The following is a 17339-nucleotide window of genomic DNA, read 5'->3' as shown; positions in this document are numbered from 1 at the left end:
CTCCCTGTGAGGGGGCACAAGCCCCCCTCCCACTTGTTCTGCACACTGCCAGAGGGCCCCCCTAGTCCCTCCCAGCAGGAGGAATCTCCCCTCCTTTGCATTTCAGCCAAGCCCTTCCTCCTCTGGACAATAAGTGAGCTCCCAGCATTCCTGGATGGAGCATATTCCCCTACTAAAATGCGGAGATGAGCGCAGTGATATCTGTATAGTAACTGGTAGGCTTTTTAATGCTTTGCCAATCAGCCTGGGCACCTGAACAATAAATATGAGTGTGTGTTTGCAAGCAAAACATGTTCAGAGTTCCAGCTTACCAGCGAACATAGGGAACCTGCCTGTCCTCCAGTGGGCGGCTCTGAAAAGTTCCATCTTTATAAAGAAGAATGTGGATGCATATTTTTTACACCACACATGGGGCAAGGCTAATTGGGGACAGAAAACACAAAGCTGTCAGTCACGCCGCTGCTCAGTTGGCCGCCAGATCTGACTTTAACTTCATTCTAATAGCTGACTCCAAAAACCCCTTGGAAACCAAATACCCGTGAAACCCCAGTTCACCTTCCAAGTTCAAACTGTGCTCAAAAAGAATCCAGAATTAGTTCTTTGTTCCTGGAAATGCCCCCCCCCTTTACACAGGCTGACCTGGAGGCATCAGGCCTCTTGCCTCCTCACAGCCAGCAGGTCCTGTGGGTCCTTGACCAAACTCATCAGCCGTTTGCTGAGCACCTGCTATGTGCCAGGCACCAGGTAGGATCTAGAGAGATGACCAGACATGAACCCTGCCCTGGGAGCTGATGGCCTACAGGCTCTGCCAGGCATGCACACACCCAGAAAGTAGCCAGGTGGAGCCCACTTATAAAGGGCTGCCTTTCTGGGCTTAGGTGAGAAAGTAAGAAAGTCCGCCTCTGAGGGTGGGTCTGGCTGTTGAGAAGGGAATGTGACGGGGTCGCGGTTCAGCCAGGCTGATGAATAGGATCACGATGAGCCTGAGGAAGGATCAGCAGGCATTCACCAGGGTGGGCAGTGGCCAGAAGGGCCCTCCAGGCCAGCACAGCAAAGGCCAGCGGTGGGCTGCAGCTGTGGAAGGGTTTTTCCTGACTTGACAAAAAATAAACAAGGCTCTAAAAATACATAAATAAAAATTTAAAAAATAAACAATGCTCTTCACCTCCAACTTCACCTTCGCAAATAGCATCAGTGATTTTTTCTAAAAAACAAGAAACGAACAATCTGCCCCTAAGTACTGTCACTTACGCTAGATCTCTGTCTTCTTTATGCTTTTTAAACAATGACTTAAAGAAAGACCAGAGAGAGAGCCAAAACTGGACTTACAGAAGCCCTCCGTTCCTGCCATACCGCCCAAAAAGCCACGGCCACCGAAGACCAATTCTCTCAGCAGACCGGGGGCACTGCCCCCCAGGAGGCCCGAACGACCAGTGGGTCCCCTGACCCACACCAGGTATTACTCTGCTCTTGCTACTGGGGCGAGTGAGGGTTGGCTGCGGGACGCAGGAGAGGGGCCTGAGTGTGGCCAACTGAGGGAGGGGGGACAGAGCTGCCCTTCCGCCTTCTAGCAAAGCTGTCTGAATACTCTGGCCCCTTCTCTTCTTGCTCCCGTGCTTGGGCAGAGGTGGGTGCGAGGCTGGGAGGGACAGTGCGGGTTTTAGGATGAGCAGATGGGGATCAGGTATCCAGCATGTAGGCTCTGCTCACACAGAGGGATTTTCCCTGCACTTCTTTAGGGCACGCTAGCTGCCCCTCAGACCGGAAATGTGGCTGTCACACCCAGCCTCACCCCCGGACGTCCCCCCCGCCTCAGGTGTGCACATCTCACTGGGAGCTCCATCCCCTGACCCTGTCCCTGCTCTGTGGTGCCTCCTTCCCCAGCCCTAGGCTCCCTCTGCCTTGGACTACACAGCCCTGTTGTGGAACCCAGGACCGAGCATGGCAAATATTGTCTTAAGTGTACATGTCTCTGAACCATGAGACCCTCAAAGGCCAGGGACATGCTTTGTTCAGGCAGTAGTTCTGAGGTATGCCCAGTACAACTCAAATTTGTTCACTGGCTGGCTGGGCACACGTGTCAGTAACGGGGAGTCAGAGTTGGACATTGTGCTTCCAGACCCGAGATACCCACCACGGAGCAAAGAAGCGTTGTGTTCTCTCCGCAAGTTAATTGCCAGAACTTTCTACTGTTTCATGTGTTTTGTGTGTGTTGGTGTCATATATCAGAGCAAGCTGTTGGCCTGGAGGTCTTTGCATGTACCTGTCAAAACACGGTCACTCATGAGATTTTTATCCTTTTAAGCCAAGTTCGCATAGTGAGAGTCACACGGGGCTTCAGCGCCCTCGTGTTGGAGTCAGGCAGGCTTCCAGGTTTGCATCTCGCCTAGCCTCATAGGTAGTGTGAGCCTCAGCATGTCACTGCCCCTCTCCGCCTCATTTTTTCCATCTATAAATTGAGGATGATAATGGAATGCACCCAAAATGTTGGAACAAGATAAGTCCCAAGTACGCAGCCCCATGCTTGTAAATGAACGTTAGTTTCATTGTCATTCTTATTTTTTTTTTAAAGATTTTATTTATTTATTTGACAGAGATAGAGACAGCCAGCGAGAGAGGGAACACAAGCAGGGGGAGTGGGAGAGGAAGAAGCAGGCTCCCAGCGGAGGAGCCTGATGTGGGGCTCGATCCCATAACGCCGGGATCACGCCCTGAGCCGAAGGCAGACGCCCAACCGCTGTGCCACCCAGGCGCCCCATTCTTATTTTTTTTTTTAAGATTTTATTTTTAAGTAATTTCTACACCCAACGTGGGGCTCGTTTACTTCTTAGGAAACAATGTTTAAATCGTGGTAAATACACATACCATGAAATTCACCACCATAAACCATTGGTAAGTGTAGAGTTCAGTGACATCAAGTGCATCTACATTGTTGAGCAACCACCTCCATCCATCCCTAGGCCTCTCTTCATCTTGCAAAACTGAAACTCTGTACCCATTAAGTACTAACTCCCCTTCCCCCTCCCCCAGCCCCTGCCAACCACCAGTGTACAGGTGACCCTTGAACACGCAGGGTTAGGGGCATGGACCCCCGTGCAGTTGAAAATCCATGTACAACTTTTGACTCCCCAAAAACTTCACTGCTAATAGCCTACTGTTGACCAGACGCTTTACCAATGTAAAGAGTCGATTAACACATAGTTTATACGTTCTACATGTTATAGACTGTATTCTTACACTAAATGAGCTACAGAAAAGAAAACATTATTAGGGAAATCATAGGGAAGAGAAAAAATATTTACAGTACTGGCCTGTATTCATTGAAAAGAATCCACATATAAGTGGATCTGCACAGTTCAAACCAGTGTCGTTCAAGGGTCAACTGTACTTTCTATGTCTGTGAATTTGACTACTCTAGATGCCTCATATAAGTGGAATCATACAGCATTTGTCTGTTTAAGACTGGCTGATTTCACTTACCCTGATGGCCCCAAGTTTCATCCATGTGGTAGCGTGACTCATTCACTCTTAATAAAAACACCACTACCACCCTTGCCCAAATACAGGGGCAGGTAGCCATGTGAGTGGCTGAGCCCCAGCAGACTCTCTGCCAGCCGTGGTGGCTGCACCTAAGCCCACGTGCGGGAGGCCGGGTGCCCAGCTGAGCTTGCAGCCGGTGACCTCAGTGCGGCCGAGCCCATCAGAGTGGCAGCCGGTTCACCTGCGTCGTTCTGCGGGCATCTCCCAAGGTCCAAACAACTGCCCCCATGTGATGGCCCTTAGGGAGACTAATGGGACCAGGGCCACTGTTGAGCGAGTCAGGCCCTACATGTCGTACCCTGTTCTGCAGACAGATAGAATGCACATGCGCACGACAGGGCCACGTGACAGCCCCGGTGACCTCGGCCCAGGCCTCAGTAGATGGTTGGCCCGGAAGCTAGCACTCCAGAAAAAAAGGGTTATGTAAACCTAAATGCTTCTGAAGAGAATATGAGCTACACAAACAGTGAGACTGGAGTGCAAAGGTTACACATCACTTCGTGGTGGGTGAGAGGGGAATGGAAAGCACACTCTGCCAAATTCTGTTAGTGTTCCAGGGGCTACAGACATTTCCCTTAAGTCAGTAACAATTTCCAGAATATTCCTCTTGTTCTAATCTGATCTGAAGAGAAGTGCAATTCCAGCGGCTTCTTTGCCGTCGAAGGTTTTTCTCAACCCTCTCATTGTGGGATAGGAACGGGCTTTGTGAGCCACCGATTAGAGCTGAATATAAAGGGGAAGTGAATTGTAACTGCTGACATTCGGGGCTCCCAGAAGCCCGCTTCGCTTCTCTCCTCTGCCTAGCTCTTCTTTGCCCCCAGCTCTCCCATCATCCACTTGTCTGTTAGAAGTATGGATCGCTGGGGAAGATGCGTGAGGAGGGCTGCTTATAGAAGCCAGTGGGAAATGTAACCGTTCTTCACGTGTGCGGCCTCCCACTTACCCCATGGTGGCCCAGCCCCCAGGGCACTGGCTTTGCAGAAAGGGGACAAGGGAGGAGAGCCCCTGGCTTCCTTCCTGATGATCCTAGGAAGTGGCAGACCCAGGCAGGGCTGGGAGAATTTGGGGAGCCGATACATCCTTTGACCACTTGCTCAGCCAGTTGAAGGGAGGACAGTGCCTGCTCTAACGTGGTGATTCTCAAATTTGAGTGTGGGTCATAATCACGTGGGGACCTTGTTCAAACAGATCACTGGGCCCTACCCCCACGGTTGCTGACTTGGTAGGTCTGGGGTGGGCCTGGGAACTTACATTTCCATCAAGCTCCCAGATTGTAATCTCCACGCTGCTGGCCTGTGTCCACACTGAGAGAACCCCTGGTCTAGATTCTCCCAAGTTTTTGACAGTACCCTCCCCTTCCCTGGCTGCCTCTCACGCACCTGTTAATGCTCCCCGAATTCAGAGCCCACTTAGCACACCCAGCTTCTGGAAGCCTTCCCTTGTTTCTCAGGATTGCTCTCTCTTCCAAATGCCTGACACCCCATGTTTAGCCTAGTGTGGGGCCCCATGCTGTGCCACTTGGGATGCTCACACCCCCGGACTCCTTTACCAGATTTAAAGCAGATCAAGAGTGTGTTTTGTCATCTCCACATGCTTTACAGAGTTGAGCATATGGTAGTGGCTCATTTAACACACTTGTTGAATGCCATGGTTCCTACAAAGGGAGGGAGGTGCCAGGGCTTACATTTTGTTCACTTTTGCCTCTCCCATCGTCCTTCCCAAGCCCTGTACAAACTCTGTAGCATGTGCATCTCATGCTCTGCGTCCCCTAGCACACCATGGATTCCAACGTTACAAAATTGAGGAAGATCACAGAAAGGCTTAGTATTTCTCAAGACCTCACGCACTTCATATTTTTTTGCTAAGCAGCTACATTGGACAACCAACCCATATATTGGTTTATGAACTTGTTTTGTTCTGCCCGATTAGTTGAGGTAGGAGTGTTAACAGCGTTCAAACAGTTTCATGTCATTGGTCCTCCAGAGAGAAAGTATTGTCTACTGTATGAAGACAAATCATCTCTAGGATTTGCCTGACCAGATGGCTGGACAGAGAGTAGAACACATGGACACACAGTCATTATTTGCCATTCTTACAGGGAACTAGGCATCGCCACTCTAGCTGGCGTGTCTGGGCTTGTGCTTGTTCTCACCAGCCAGAAACTTGCTGCCAAATGTGGCTTCCAGAAGAGATTGGTTTCTTTCCATTTAAATAGGAAGTATTATCTTTTTGAATAAAGAAATACATAAGTTTAGGAAGAGGGGAGTCATTTTTAGATACATTCTCTTAACAGAAGTGTATTGAGGGGCCACTGTGTGCAAGGCACTGTTCTGGATCTCACTAATGCTGGGGCTCAGCTGCACATCAGTTTCCAGGAATCACATCTGGGAGAAGTAGAATGACGCTCGTGCACAGTTTTGTGTCCAGTCTAAGCAAGTGGAAGCATGCCATTAACATACCCACTGGTAAGAATATTCTTCCAATTTCCAGAAAGTGAGTTAAGATGGAATTTTAACAGGAAAAAAAAGACTGTTTAAAAAAATTTAGTACCAGAGTTGATTTAAAAATTGAATGATGGAGGAGCCTAGGTGTTTCAGTCGGTTAAGTATTCGACTCTTGATTTCCACTCAGGTCATGACCTCATGGTGGTGGGATCAAGCCCCACATTGAGATCGAACCCCACTTCAAGCTCTGCCCTGGGCGTGGAGGCTTCTTAAGATTCTCTCCCTCTCCCTCTGCCCCTTCACCTGCCTCNTAAAAAAAAAAAAAAAAAAAAAAAAAAATTGAATGATGATAGGAGATTCTAGTCAGCCCTAACTGCCTCCTTCGTTTGAAAGTCTGTGCCTCGGCAATGCCTTCATTATTATTTCTCAGTGTGCGAAGACAGAGTCTGCTCGTCTTGTCCAGCCCACCATGCCTCTAAGGCAGTGGTGGTGTGACAAGCATTCTGTCTACCCACATGCTCACACTTGAGAAAATGGAGGCTCAAAAGTATAGAGCCTACTCACCTGTTTTGATATTTGATCATAAAAATATTTCGATCGACAGAAGATACCTAAAGCTTTTTGTATGTGTGTGTACACACACACGAACATGTGATGTTATATGTCCAATAATGTGTGTTATCGATGTAATAAATTTGGGTCCAGAAACCTCTGTAAAAAGAAGTCCTGAAACTTGGGAGAGGATCCAAAAGAAAAAAAATAAAAAGGGAAGAAAAATCCAAGGAAATGCTGGAGAGAAGCAGGTTGCTCTAAGCTCTGGTAATTATATGCAGCGGGAGGCTGCGAGCCAGAAACCTGAGGGGCAGGGCAGGTGTGCGCCTTCAAAAGAATAAACCCAATAGGGAAAGAGGTAGAAGCAGGCTAGAACAGGTTTGTTAATCCTCCCAAACATAAATACCCCAATTTGTAATGTTTTTTTTCATTTTATTCCCAAATAGCAGGGAGGCTGGAGCAGAACCTTTTTTCTGAGTTGCAAGGGAGTTTTGGCTGTTGTCTGCTATCCCATGTACAGCACAGAGCAGCGTGTGCTCTCCAAGTAGAGGGGGCAGGTGACTGGCAGGGCTGGGGATGGCGGGGCTAGTGCTCCAGGGGCCTTGAGTGGTAGGCAGGGGGTCTGGGATGCAGGGGCAGGAAGTGAAGCTGAAAGGCTTGAGGAGGTAAGGCGAGTGAGCATAGAGTGGGAAAAGCTGATGGCCAGAAGAAGAGGAGATGTCTGTCAGAAAGGGGAGGTGCTTGCGCACAACTTCAGAGGTGCAGTAGGTCTGAAGATGAACTTATCCGCAGAGAGAGGGGTCGTGAATCTGGGTGACTGAAGATGAATGAAGGTCATAAGAACTGAAGGGACGAGGGGAAGGAGGGGCTGGCGTTGGGGATGGATTGCCCACGTGGCTGTCATAGGCTCAGGAAGATGGCAAGAACCAAAGTGAGGTGAGGCTGATGTTCTAGAATCTAGTGCCCTCCCAGATGAATGTCGATGCATTATGGGAGTTGAAGACAGTCAGTAATCAAAAAGATTCCACAGCCGGGGTGGTAGTGGGCCGTTCAAAGAGGAGGTCCTGGGTGTGGGGGGGGTTGGTACTGTGGCTCAGGCATTCCGGAGGGCACAGCGCGTTGACTTCAGATGTGGAAGCATGTGTCAGAGGAGGGATCTCAGTGAGAAGGTGGGCATTTGGGTCTTGGACACTAGGTTGTGGGCAGGGGACCCGGTGACTTCCCAGACCCATGCCACACAGAGATGGCCATCAATTTAAATGCCAACCCATGAGGTACTTTTCCTGGGAAAGGCTGGAGGCTCCACCACAGAAACTGCAACGCCAGACCCAGTGGGAAGGACAGCTGAAGTGCCAGGTTTTTACTTGTAATGAAGATGGAGGCTGGATTTCAGAGACAAGCTGGGAGATAAGAGGCCGCAGAGCTCTGAGACATTTGAGTTTGAGGCAAAGATTAAGTAAACATTCATATGCCAAACATCAACTCAGTGCTTAGGGAAGAGCAGATGGCTCCCTTGAGACCAATTTACCCACACGGAAGTTCATTTTTCTTTAGATTTACACAGGCAGGCTGGCTGCTCTGGCCCCTGGGGTTACAACTGAACAGGAAATAAGCTTCCGGGTCCTGCTCTGTGAGGGGTGTGGTCCCCATGCTGCCACAAGAACGCATTTACAACATAGACCTCTTTGCTCTTACTAGGTATAAACCAGTCAATCAATTAATCAAAAAGGAGGAAGAGAAAGGTAGCTGGCGCATGCAAATGCTCCCTAAGCAGGCAGGTACAATGCGCACTTGAGTGCTTAGGCCATCGTCTTGAGTTTGGATTACTCAAGTATTCGAAATGCCTTTTCAGAGAGTCCTAGTGGTGCATCACGTGGTGTTGGAGTGTTCCCCTTCTTTTCCACAAATCAGGACCCAGCCATGTCTTTGGAGAATTTAGGAGAGAGATCTTGGCTGGTAGTTACAGAGGTGGCTGTCATTGGCTCATGGATGGTAATTCCAAGCATGGAATGGTCCCTCCAGGAGATTATAGAGAAAGAAGAGGAGAGAGTGGAGCCAACAGTGGGGGAAATCGTTATTTACAGGGTGAAGGAAGAATGAGGAGCCTTCAGAAAGGGTAGATGGTGTAGGATGTCATGGAAGCCAGAAGAAAGGAATATGGAGCAACTATAGATCAGTGGGTCTTACACCTGAGTGTGTGCTAGAATCACCTGGAAGCTGGTTAATACATAAATCACTATTCCCCCGAAGTGTCTAATTCACTAGCACTGGGTTAAGGCCCGAGAACCTGCATTTCTAGCAAGCTCCCAGTGTTGCTACTGCTGCTGCTGGTGGCAGTTAGCTGACCATGCTATAAGAACCCCACCATAGTGTGCACCTGGGAGACTGGAGGGCATCCACGGGCTTTGGTCACTAGTGTTGGCCCTAGTGCTCCCAGTCTGGGAGTTTCTACACAGCGGTTGATAGCAAGAGCCAGAGTTGGCGTGAATTGAAGAGAGAATGGGCAGGTGGCCGAGCTTATGTTGACTTGGCTTGTAAGAAACTTGGCTATGGAAAAAAGATGAAAAATGGGGGCTTATGGATGGGTTCAGTGATGAGAGAGGAGTGTGTGTGTGGGGAGGAGGCTATCATCCATTCATTACAGATATTCATCAAGTCCCTCTATTTTTGGCCAAGCCTTCTTCTAGATAGTAGGTAACTGTGGGTAACCAGCTAGACTTGGCTACTGCCCACCCATGCCTTCGGAGCCAGGCACATCAGGTCCCATACCCCCTACCTCTACTTCCTTACCTGGTGACTTTGGGCAAGGTGTGCTCCTCTCCAAGTCTCAGTTTCTGCCTCTTCAAAATGGTAGAGTGAGACCTGCCTTGCCCAGGTATGCAAATTTTAACAAGCTGCGATACTTCAGTCCCCTGAGTCTTTGCCTGGCATTTGAGAGGCACTCACCGAATCCATGCATGCTTCTTTTCCTCCCTTGAGATGCTCACTGGGTGACCTTGGTGAGAGAGGGGTTTCCACATGATGACAAGCAGATCATGCGCTGTAGCCCCGAGGGAGGGAGGAAACATGGATGCTCTCAGACAGCACATCAAGAGGTCTCTAGGGAGTGGAAGAATAAGCAACCTCCCCCTGAAGCAGCTAGAGATTCGGAGGAAGTCAGGACTCAGGGAAGGCCATGACTGAGGGAGGGAAGTTAATTTATAGAGCAGAGGAATTCCGTAGGGCACAGGGGAAAACACCTTTCACCCTGTAGGGATGTCCACATTCTTTGCTGACCTCATTTCATTTGTATGTGTACCCTTCTCTTGTCTTTCTACACACCCCTAAAATGAATTTTATTTCCTACCACGAGAACCAACAGTAGTGACGGGGTTTAGCCCCAGCCCAGAGGCCCTGGGCACTGAGGCACACTGATGGTCCTGCCAGTGATGGTCCAAATCAGTCAAGGGACCAGGGGGCACGGAACAGCTCACACATGCACAGTACTAGCTGGGCCAGGCAATGCTTTTTCCATGGGCTATGTCTTTGAACACACTTCCCTCAAGTGGCACCTCACAAACTTCTGAGATGCATGATGACGAGTTCCCCCTCTTCTTGGCATCTTTAAAGCTCCTTGCCCCTCTGAGACGCCCAGCGGTGGGTTTGCAGATGAGGGCCGTGAGGTCATCCTCCTTTTGCCTTTCGGGGGTTGTGGGTTTGTGCTCTGGATGGGCTCTGGAGAGAGGCCTTTTCCCACACACACTTGCAGAGTCTGCACCAAGAACAGAAATTTGGAGGGGAATTGAGTGGGCAATGTCCCATCACCTTCCGCTGTGTCTTCACCAGCTATAAATAGCCACGCTTGTTTGTGCTCTTCCAAACAAGGACGCAGTGCACGGGGAAAGCTGCCAGGAAAACCACTCTGGTTCCAGCGTCTTGCTCCCCTGGCCTTGCTTGGGCTGCCCCATATTTAAATAGGAAGTTCTCAGTCAAAAGTGCCTGTGATTCCTGGGACACCTTTGGCCACCAGGTGGGTATGTAGGGTCTCTGCAGTTATCAGCAGTGCCTTTGGATCCCTATTTCTCAGAAAGGGAGGGAGCCACCTCCTGCCCTTCCGCCGACGATCAAAGGAAACTGGGCTTACTGCTGTTACAATTTTGTCCTCTCCTGACGGGAGGATTCTACCTCCCCGGGCAGTGACATTCCAGGGCAGAACTCTCCTAAAGGACTGGCTTCACATCTGCTACCTTTACAGATGGGTGGAGTCCTCTTACAGTTGCTTATTGGAGAGAGGAAAAAATCTCTAGAAGCATGAAGCATGTGCATGCGGATACGCATTTTGATTATTGCCATCCCAAGTGTGGTAGGCAAAGACCAGACTGGATGTCAGGAAGCTGCCATCTGGTTTCAGCTCTGCTGCTAATTAGCTGCATGGCCTTGAGCATGTAACTCCCGTCCTTGGAGCAAAGACCCTTGTCTGTCATAAAATAGGGGCTTGAGCTGGGTAACATGTACCCAGTTTTAGCAGTCAGATCCTAAGTGTGTGATGTCACAAGCAGGCAGGCAGGGAGCGGCCACTTCCTTTGGCCTCGCTTCCTTGGTGCACAGTTGGACCAGGACAAGGGGGCTGCACAATCAGATGGGGTAGTTTCACATTAGAAGGGGCAATAAAACTAGGCTGTGGAGTTGGAACAAGAAAGAAGACAGGGTAACTCGCGTCATTTCCCAAGGATCTTCACATTGACATCTGCCATCGTCCAAATGCGTTGACACCTCCTGAGTGGGATGAAAGCTGGAAACAAAACAGAAGATTTGCAGGATGCATCTAGTTTTCCTGAGCACGAGGACAGGCCATTTCTGTTTCCTCTCCTTTCCTTTCCTTCTCAGCCTTTTTTCTTCACCCCGTAACAATTTTAGGCGATTAGAGCCCAAACATTTACATCAATGTAATAGAACCTTCTGAGAGTAGGCAGGAGGTCTGCCAAAAAGAGTCCTCACCTGGACTCAGGATCTTTTGTTCAGTAGGGATCTGTGGATTCCCTCTTTTCCCCTTCAACCCCACTCACCTCCAGAAGGGTCGGGGGTCTCTTGGGTGTGGCATTCGGTTGTTGCTGTTTGTGCTGCCTTTCGTTTATTTGCTGATTTGCTTGCCTCGGCTTCCTGTGCACTTCAACACCTTTTCCAGGCCACATGTCTTGGCTTAACTGTCCCAACTTGGGCTAAATTGGGCCATGCCACTGGCTGAGCTCATGTTCTCCAGGGACGCACATGGCGCATCTTCCACATTTCCGACTATACACGCCCCGTCTCATGTCTTGGGTCTGAGCAGCCAGAGCAGGCACCTCCAGGCCAGTTGAGCGTGTGATTTTTGTTTATTAGGAGTACTTTTTTAACTTGGGGAGCAAACGCGATTTACTGGCAGTGAGCTGCAGTGACACAGGCTGCCCGGCATTCTCAGTGACTCACCATCCCCAAGACCAGGAGGCTGAGTGAAGCGGCTTTGAGAAGTGGTCAAGAGCGTGGGCTCTGGAGTCAAAGTTAATAGGTTCAAATCCAGACCCTGCTGTTCTACTACTTTAATGACCTTTTGTTAGCTAGTGACTTAATGTCACCAAGCCTCTGTTTCCCATCTATATAATGAAAATAAAGGGCATCACAGGTGGGGTTCTCCAGGAAGCAGGCCCTGAGGCAGCATTTAGTATGCCAGCTATGTTATAGGGTTTAGAGCCCATGGAAGGGAGAAGGGAGCAGCGCTGGCCCGAGGGAGAAGTCAAGTTGTGATACTGGCTCACCAAAGCCTTGGCTGCCTCCACCGGGAGGGGCTGAAATGGCCCGTCTGAGTTGTCCTGTGTTGGGCTGAACTGGCCAAGATTTTTATACTGTGGAGTGTGGGCTGCCGTAGAAAGAATATGCCTTGGCCGCAGGCTCTCTGTAACTGAGGTGGTCCCTGGAGAGGCCAGCAGTGCCCCCAGCAACAGGGGGAACCAGCCCTTCACCAAAGGGGACTCCGGGCAGCGTGACTCTGTGTCTACCATGCAGAGCAGATACTCGAAGGGGTGGATGTGAAAATTGAGTAACAGACAAAAGGAGCTTATCCTGGTGCCTGGCTCTTGATAGGCAGTCAGTAGGCAGTAGCTGCTGCTCTTATTTCTATGCGATTGTAGGGTCCACTTATTCCTGCTGGTGTCCTTGAGCTAGCCCACCTGTTGTCTGCAATTTAGCCTCCCTGTCCAGTAAAGCAAGGAGACTTCCCTGCCAGTTGCCTGTTCAAGTCATGTGTTTCGAGGGTCCATAACCAAAACTGCTGACAAAAATACAAGACAATAACATTGTTTTGATTTGAAAATCAGAAAGGAGTAAGGGCAACCTTGTTCTGGTATCTTGGACATATGGTGATATGCCTGCTTTCTTTTATTTTCTCCTTTTATTCAACAGCTGTGGGCATGGAAACTCACCATACATAAACCATCTCGGGAGCTAGTAGATTCTAAAAGGATTGGATTTTTCTTTTCTTGTTGAATTTAGTAACATCCTTTTTGCCAAAATGGTACCCATGTGTTGGGCAGACTGGAGGAGAGCAGAGACCATCGAGGGCTGCTGCCTCATTGGGTGTCAGCTACTCCAAGCATGTGCTTTGGAGAATTTCAGAAATTCTGTTATTTTTCAGAACTGAAATTCATTAGCATTGTTGTAAGAGTCTATAAATACAGTGAAAAGCATTTACAAATAGACATTGTAAAATGCTTCCACACCCACAGTCTGAACACTGTCAAAACACCAGCTGCAGCTTCCTTACTTGGAAGGATCAGAACCTTTTTTAAACGACACCTACTGTGTTTTCAAAATAGGCTTGCTTCTGGCCCTGTATAGAAGATAATTTCAGCCGAAAGCCTGTGTCTGGCTCTTGGCATGCGGGGTCAGGGCTCAGAGAGATGAGAGGATCCTAAGCTCCTGCCCGTCAGAATGCACCTGGCGCTTTAGCATCTGGGCACAGGTCGCTCGGGGATGGTACTTCCTCTTTCCTCAAGTGGTCCCTCATGACATGGGCCTCTCGGTCTAGGATCTGTAACTGCACACACTCCACCTGGTTCCCAGGTGAACTCCAGGTGTGGTCCCAGGTGATCACAGGGGCACCTGTGGTTGGAGAGGTTCTTCAAGGAGAGTTTATAGGCAAGGGCCAGTCTCACCTTTGACCTTGGCAATACTGTTGGGGAGAAAGGAGAGGGAGCATAAGCTGCTTGAACTGTATGAGTCTCTGTTGTTAAAAGTGAACTTGAATGAAGGAAAATTTTTACCTATAGTCTTATCCCAGAGACAACTACTGTTAACATTTTGGACTGTTTCTTTCCCATCTTTTTCCCTCCGTATGATTTGATTTGTTTTCCATTCGTTTTAAATAGTTCGGGTCATACTGAATGTCCTCCAGCTTCTGCGGAAAAAATTGCGTCTATTGTACAAACACATAATGCATTTCCATTTCAGGACAAAGGCAAATAAATGTTCATGAATTCCACAACTGTTTTTGAGCCCCTGCCATGTACCAGGGGCTGAGCTGGGTGCTAGAAATCACCCATCACACTGTCCAGTCTTAAAAGAAATAATAATCCCTCTTCCTAATACCTAAGCAGGGCATGTGGGTGTATATACACAGAGGGGTAGGTCACTTTGAACTTGTCTCTCTCCTTTGCCACTGCAACATCAGCCTTTGTCCTTCCTGTCATAATGTGTTTCTAAATATCCTTTTCGTGGCTATATAAAAGTCCATCAAATATAGGTTACTCAACTGTTTCCCTCTTGAGAAAAGATTCGAGTTTCAGTTTTTCTTTATTACAAACAACACTGCAGTAAACATATTGATCTGCAAAACTCACTTGGGCATTTCAGACTATTTCTTTAGCGTAGCCTCCCAGAACTGGACCAAAGCAGATGCCCATTTTAAAGGCTGTTGATATACACCCTATTTCTTAGAAATTACTTCTTTTTAACCTGAACCATTCCCCAAAGGCTTTGTGGTAACTTTCCAAAATGCACCTACAAGAATAAAATAGTTGAGAGTGACAGCGAGGGGTCAAATATAGGTAGCAAAGTAATAGAGCCCAGGACAAGATGAGCACAGTAATGAGCAATAGGGTTCTCTACAGTCCCTCAAGATAGGCTCACAGTTGACTGGAAGTTTCTAGCTGTCAAATCAAAGAGGGAGGTGGCATCTCCAAGACTCACAGTTACCAAAATGCATGAAAAAACCACGTGTTCAGAAGCAGCCGAGCTGAGCTGTTCTGAGATACAGATCATTAACGGCTACATAAAGCTCCTTCTCCCACCAACACCCCCTCAGATTCTGTCCCCAGCCACCCCGCCAGGGTGTCACCTCAAACCAACTTTCCCCTTGGCAAAAAAAAAAAAAAAGTCCAGGGGAATTAACTGGACTTTTGTTGCCTGAGTGACCTTTCTCCCTGGACAGAACACGTGTTCTCATAGGTTTTTGTCCTTGGTGTGTTCCCAAAAGGACAGGACTGTCTGTCTCTGGGTATAATTTGAGTTGTGTTAGTTTGGAGAATGACAACACCAAGTCATCCCAGCTCTGTAGTTAGGAAGTAATAAGATCAGGAGCCCTCAAGAACTTTGCAAAATGAAAATGCTTTCCTACTCATAATGGTGCATTTCCAAAACATTTCATTCAGAAGGTTACATTCAAATTAGTAGCCACGGGGGCCCTGCCAATAAAATGTTTTGAAATACATTTCCTTAGTCTCGACGCTCCTGTTGGCTTGGGGTCTGTCTGAGGGAGTATGCCCTGTGGGACCTGACCTTTGGTGGCCAGGGGATGGAAAGCGGGTCTGCTATGGAAACTTGGCCTGGGGGCCCCCACAGCCCTAGAAGGTGGAGCTGAGGTGGGAAATAAAGGCTCTGCTCTGAAGCTCAAGCTGCTTCCCCCTTCCAAATACAGTAGTCCGTGTCCTCCTTGAACTTTACCTTCAGCCAACATCTGAAAAGCCCGGAAAGTCTCATAATACCCACCCACAGTTTTAGAGCCGTGTTTTCTCTTGGTGGAGGTCAAGCCATTTGGTCCAGCCCTGTTGCCCAGGAGTTCTTACCTCTGCTGGTCTTTGGTTGAGGGTGCTTGAGGCTATGCTTGAGGTTACAGGTCAGTCTTGTTTGTTTGGGAACTGACAGGGGCTTACCTCCTTCCACTGGGCCTTCTCTACCATCACAAGAATATATGAGTCACGCTGAATGCTACCTACCACCGCCCCTTCTTGAGTGAAGAAACCCAGGGGTCAGCCCTGTCGAGTCTCTCCCTTGCCCCCGGTGTATAGGTCTCCTGCCTTAAGCTGTCCTTCCGTCTCCCATTACTTCCAAGACAAACAGAACCCTCTAGTATTCAGCCCAGTAGTCTGACCTTTGCCTACCTTTCTGCTCTCACTAGTCTCTGGGGACCTCAGGCTTCAGCCCAAGGAACCCTGGCCACACTGGGCACTTCCACCTCCCCTGGGGTCCTTGCTTAATCATGCCTCTTGCTGATATGCCCTCTCTCCCTTTTCCTCCAAGGCCCGGCTGGAATGCCACCTCCCCTGTGTGCGCCTGGCCATACTACGCAGATCTCCTGCACTGACCCAGCCCTTTCTTCCCGTAGGACTTTGATGTGCCCATCCCTTACACAGCTTGTGCCATGGGGGCCTGTATGTGTCCTGTCTGTCTCTTTCTCCCATTTAGACCATGAGCCCCTCCAGAGTAGGAATTACCTGGCCTGGCCCTCTCAACAGCCCTGCATGATGGGTGTTTGACAGGCGCTCCGTGAGTACCTCTGCTACTCATTGTGTGGTTTGGCTTCAGGCCATGGTGACTGCCACGAGCCATGAGATGGACTATTTCTGTTGCTTTCCCAGAACAACTGCTTGGCTTCTCCCTCTCATTTTATGGGTGAGGATCTTTTCCTCTTTCAGTACCATCACAGACTGCAGATAATCTCACTCGGGGCTCATCCCCCCTGAAAGGGTCTAGAGAACTGCCCTTTCAGAAGAATTTGGAGGAACCTTCTGTTCACGCGCGAGAGGGCTATTTCTCTCATCATCTCAGAGGCCTGTTCCTGTCCCTCAGGGCTGTTCCTAGCCCAGATACAGAGAGAAGTCACTCGTGTCCTGATGGGCAGGGGGGCACCCACCCAAGAGCTGTCTAATTTTACAGGCCCGTGCCCCAGCGCCAGCTTTCCGGCTGCCAGATCTTAAACTCAACCCCTTGCGCCTGTCAACAGCCTGGCTGATGCCTCCGCCTCAGGCCAGAAAACCTTTTTCTCAAGGTTAAAAGTAGCCGACCTTTGACAAGCAGCATTGGCTAAATTCCTTGCTCCTTAAAAAGGAAGCTCCCGGTTATCATTTGCTGGAGCTTATTTGGCCATGGGGCGGGAGCAGGCCCCCGCGTTGTACCCTGTGTAACAGCGGGGGGTTAGTGGCTGAAGGTGTATTGCTGAACAGTCGTTATTAAAATAGCCCTCTCTGAAAATGTGTGCTGGAGAGGTGGGCATCCAGTCTGTCCTCCGGTCTCACCGAGGCCTGTGTGGTTGGACAGGTCGTTGGCTCCCACTGGCTCCCTCAGAGGTGACGGTGACACCCGCCCCATGCATAGCATGCTCCTGACCGCGTGTGCAGCGAGAAAGCTGACACAATGACAAGGACACACACCAATTATTAAATGCCTGGACTTGTGTTTTTAATGTAGGGGTGACGGTCCAAAGATAGACTTGGTGGGCAGTTCGATATCTGGCATCCTGGACAAGGATCTCTCGGATCGCAGCAATGACATCGGTGAGTAAGGAGAGCGTTCTGG

At 49.3% G+C, this 17339-nt stretch overlaps 1 protein-coding gene across 6 annotated transcripts in view; it reads left to right on the top strand.

The window, feature by feature from the left end:
- The window catches only part of SH3KBP1 (SH3 domain containing kinase binding protein 1), a 329089-nt gene that overhangs the window by 280155 nt on the left and 31595 nt on the right, over window positions 1–17339 (top strand). For all 6 annotated transcript variants that reach the window (XM_034649071.1, XM_034649072.1, XM_011236658.3 and 3 more), the window contains 2 exons: window positions 1297–1456; window positions 17232–17317. In XM_034649071.1, the coding sequence (XP_034504962.1) occupies window positions 1297–1456; window positions 17232–17317 (246 nt within the window). The remainder of the gene's footprint in view (window positions 1–1296; window positions 1457–17231; window positions 17318–17339) is intronic.

This window comes from Ailuropoda melanoleuca, chromosome X (genome assembly GCF_002007445.2).
Source record: "Ailuropoda melanoleuca isolate Jingjing chromosome X, ASM200744v2, whole genome shotgun sequence".
Classification (NCBI taxonomy): domain Eukaryota; kingdom Metazoa; phylum Chordata; class Mammalia; order Carnivora; family Ursidae; genus Ailuropoda; species Ailuropoda melanoleuca.
Note: the sequence above shows the minus strand (reverse complement) of the source record. Positions and strands in the feature narration are given on the sequence as shown.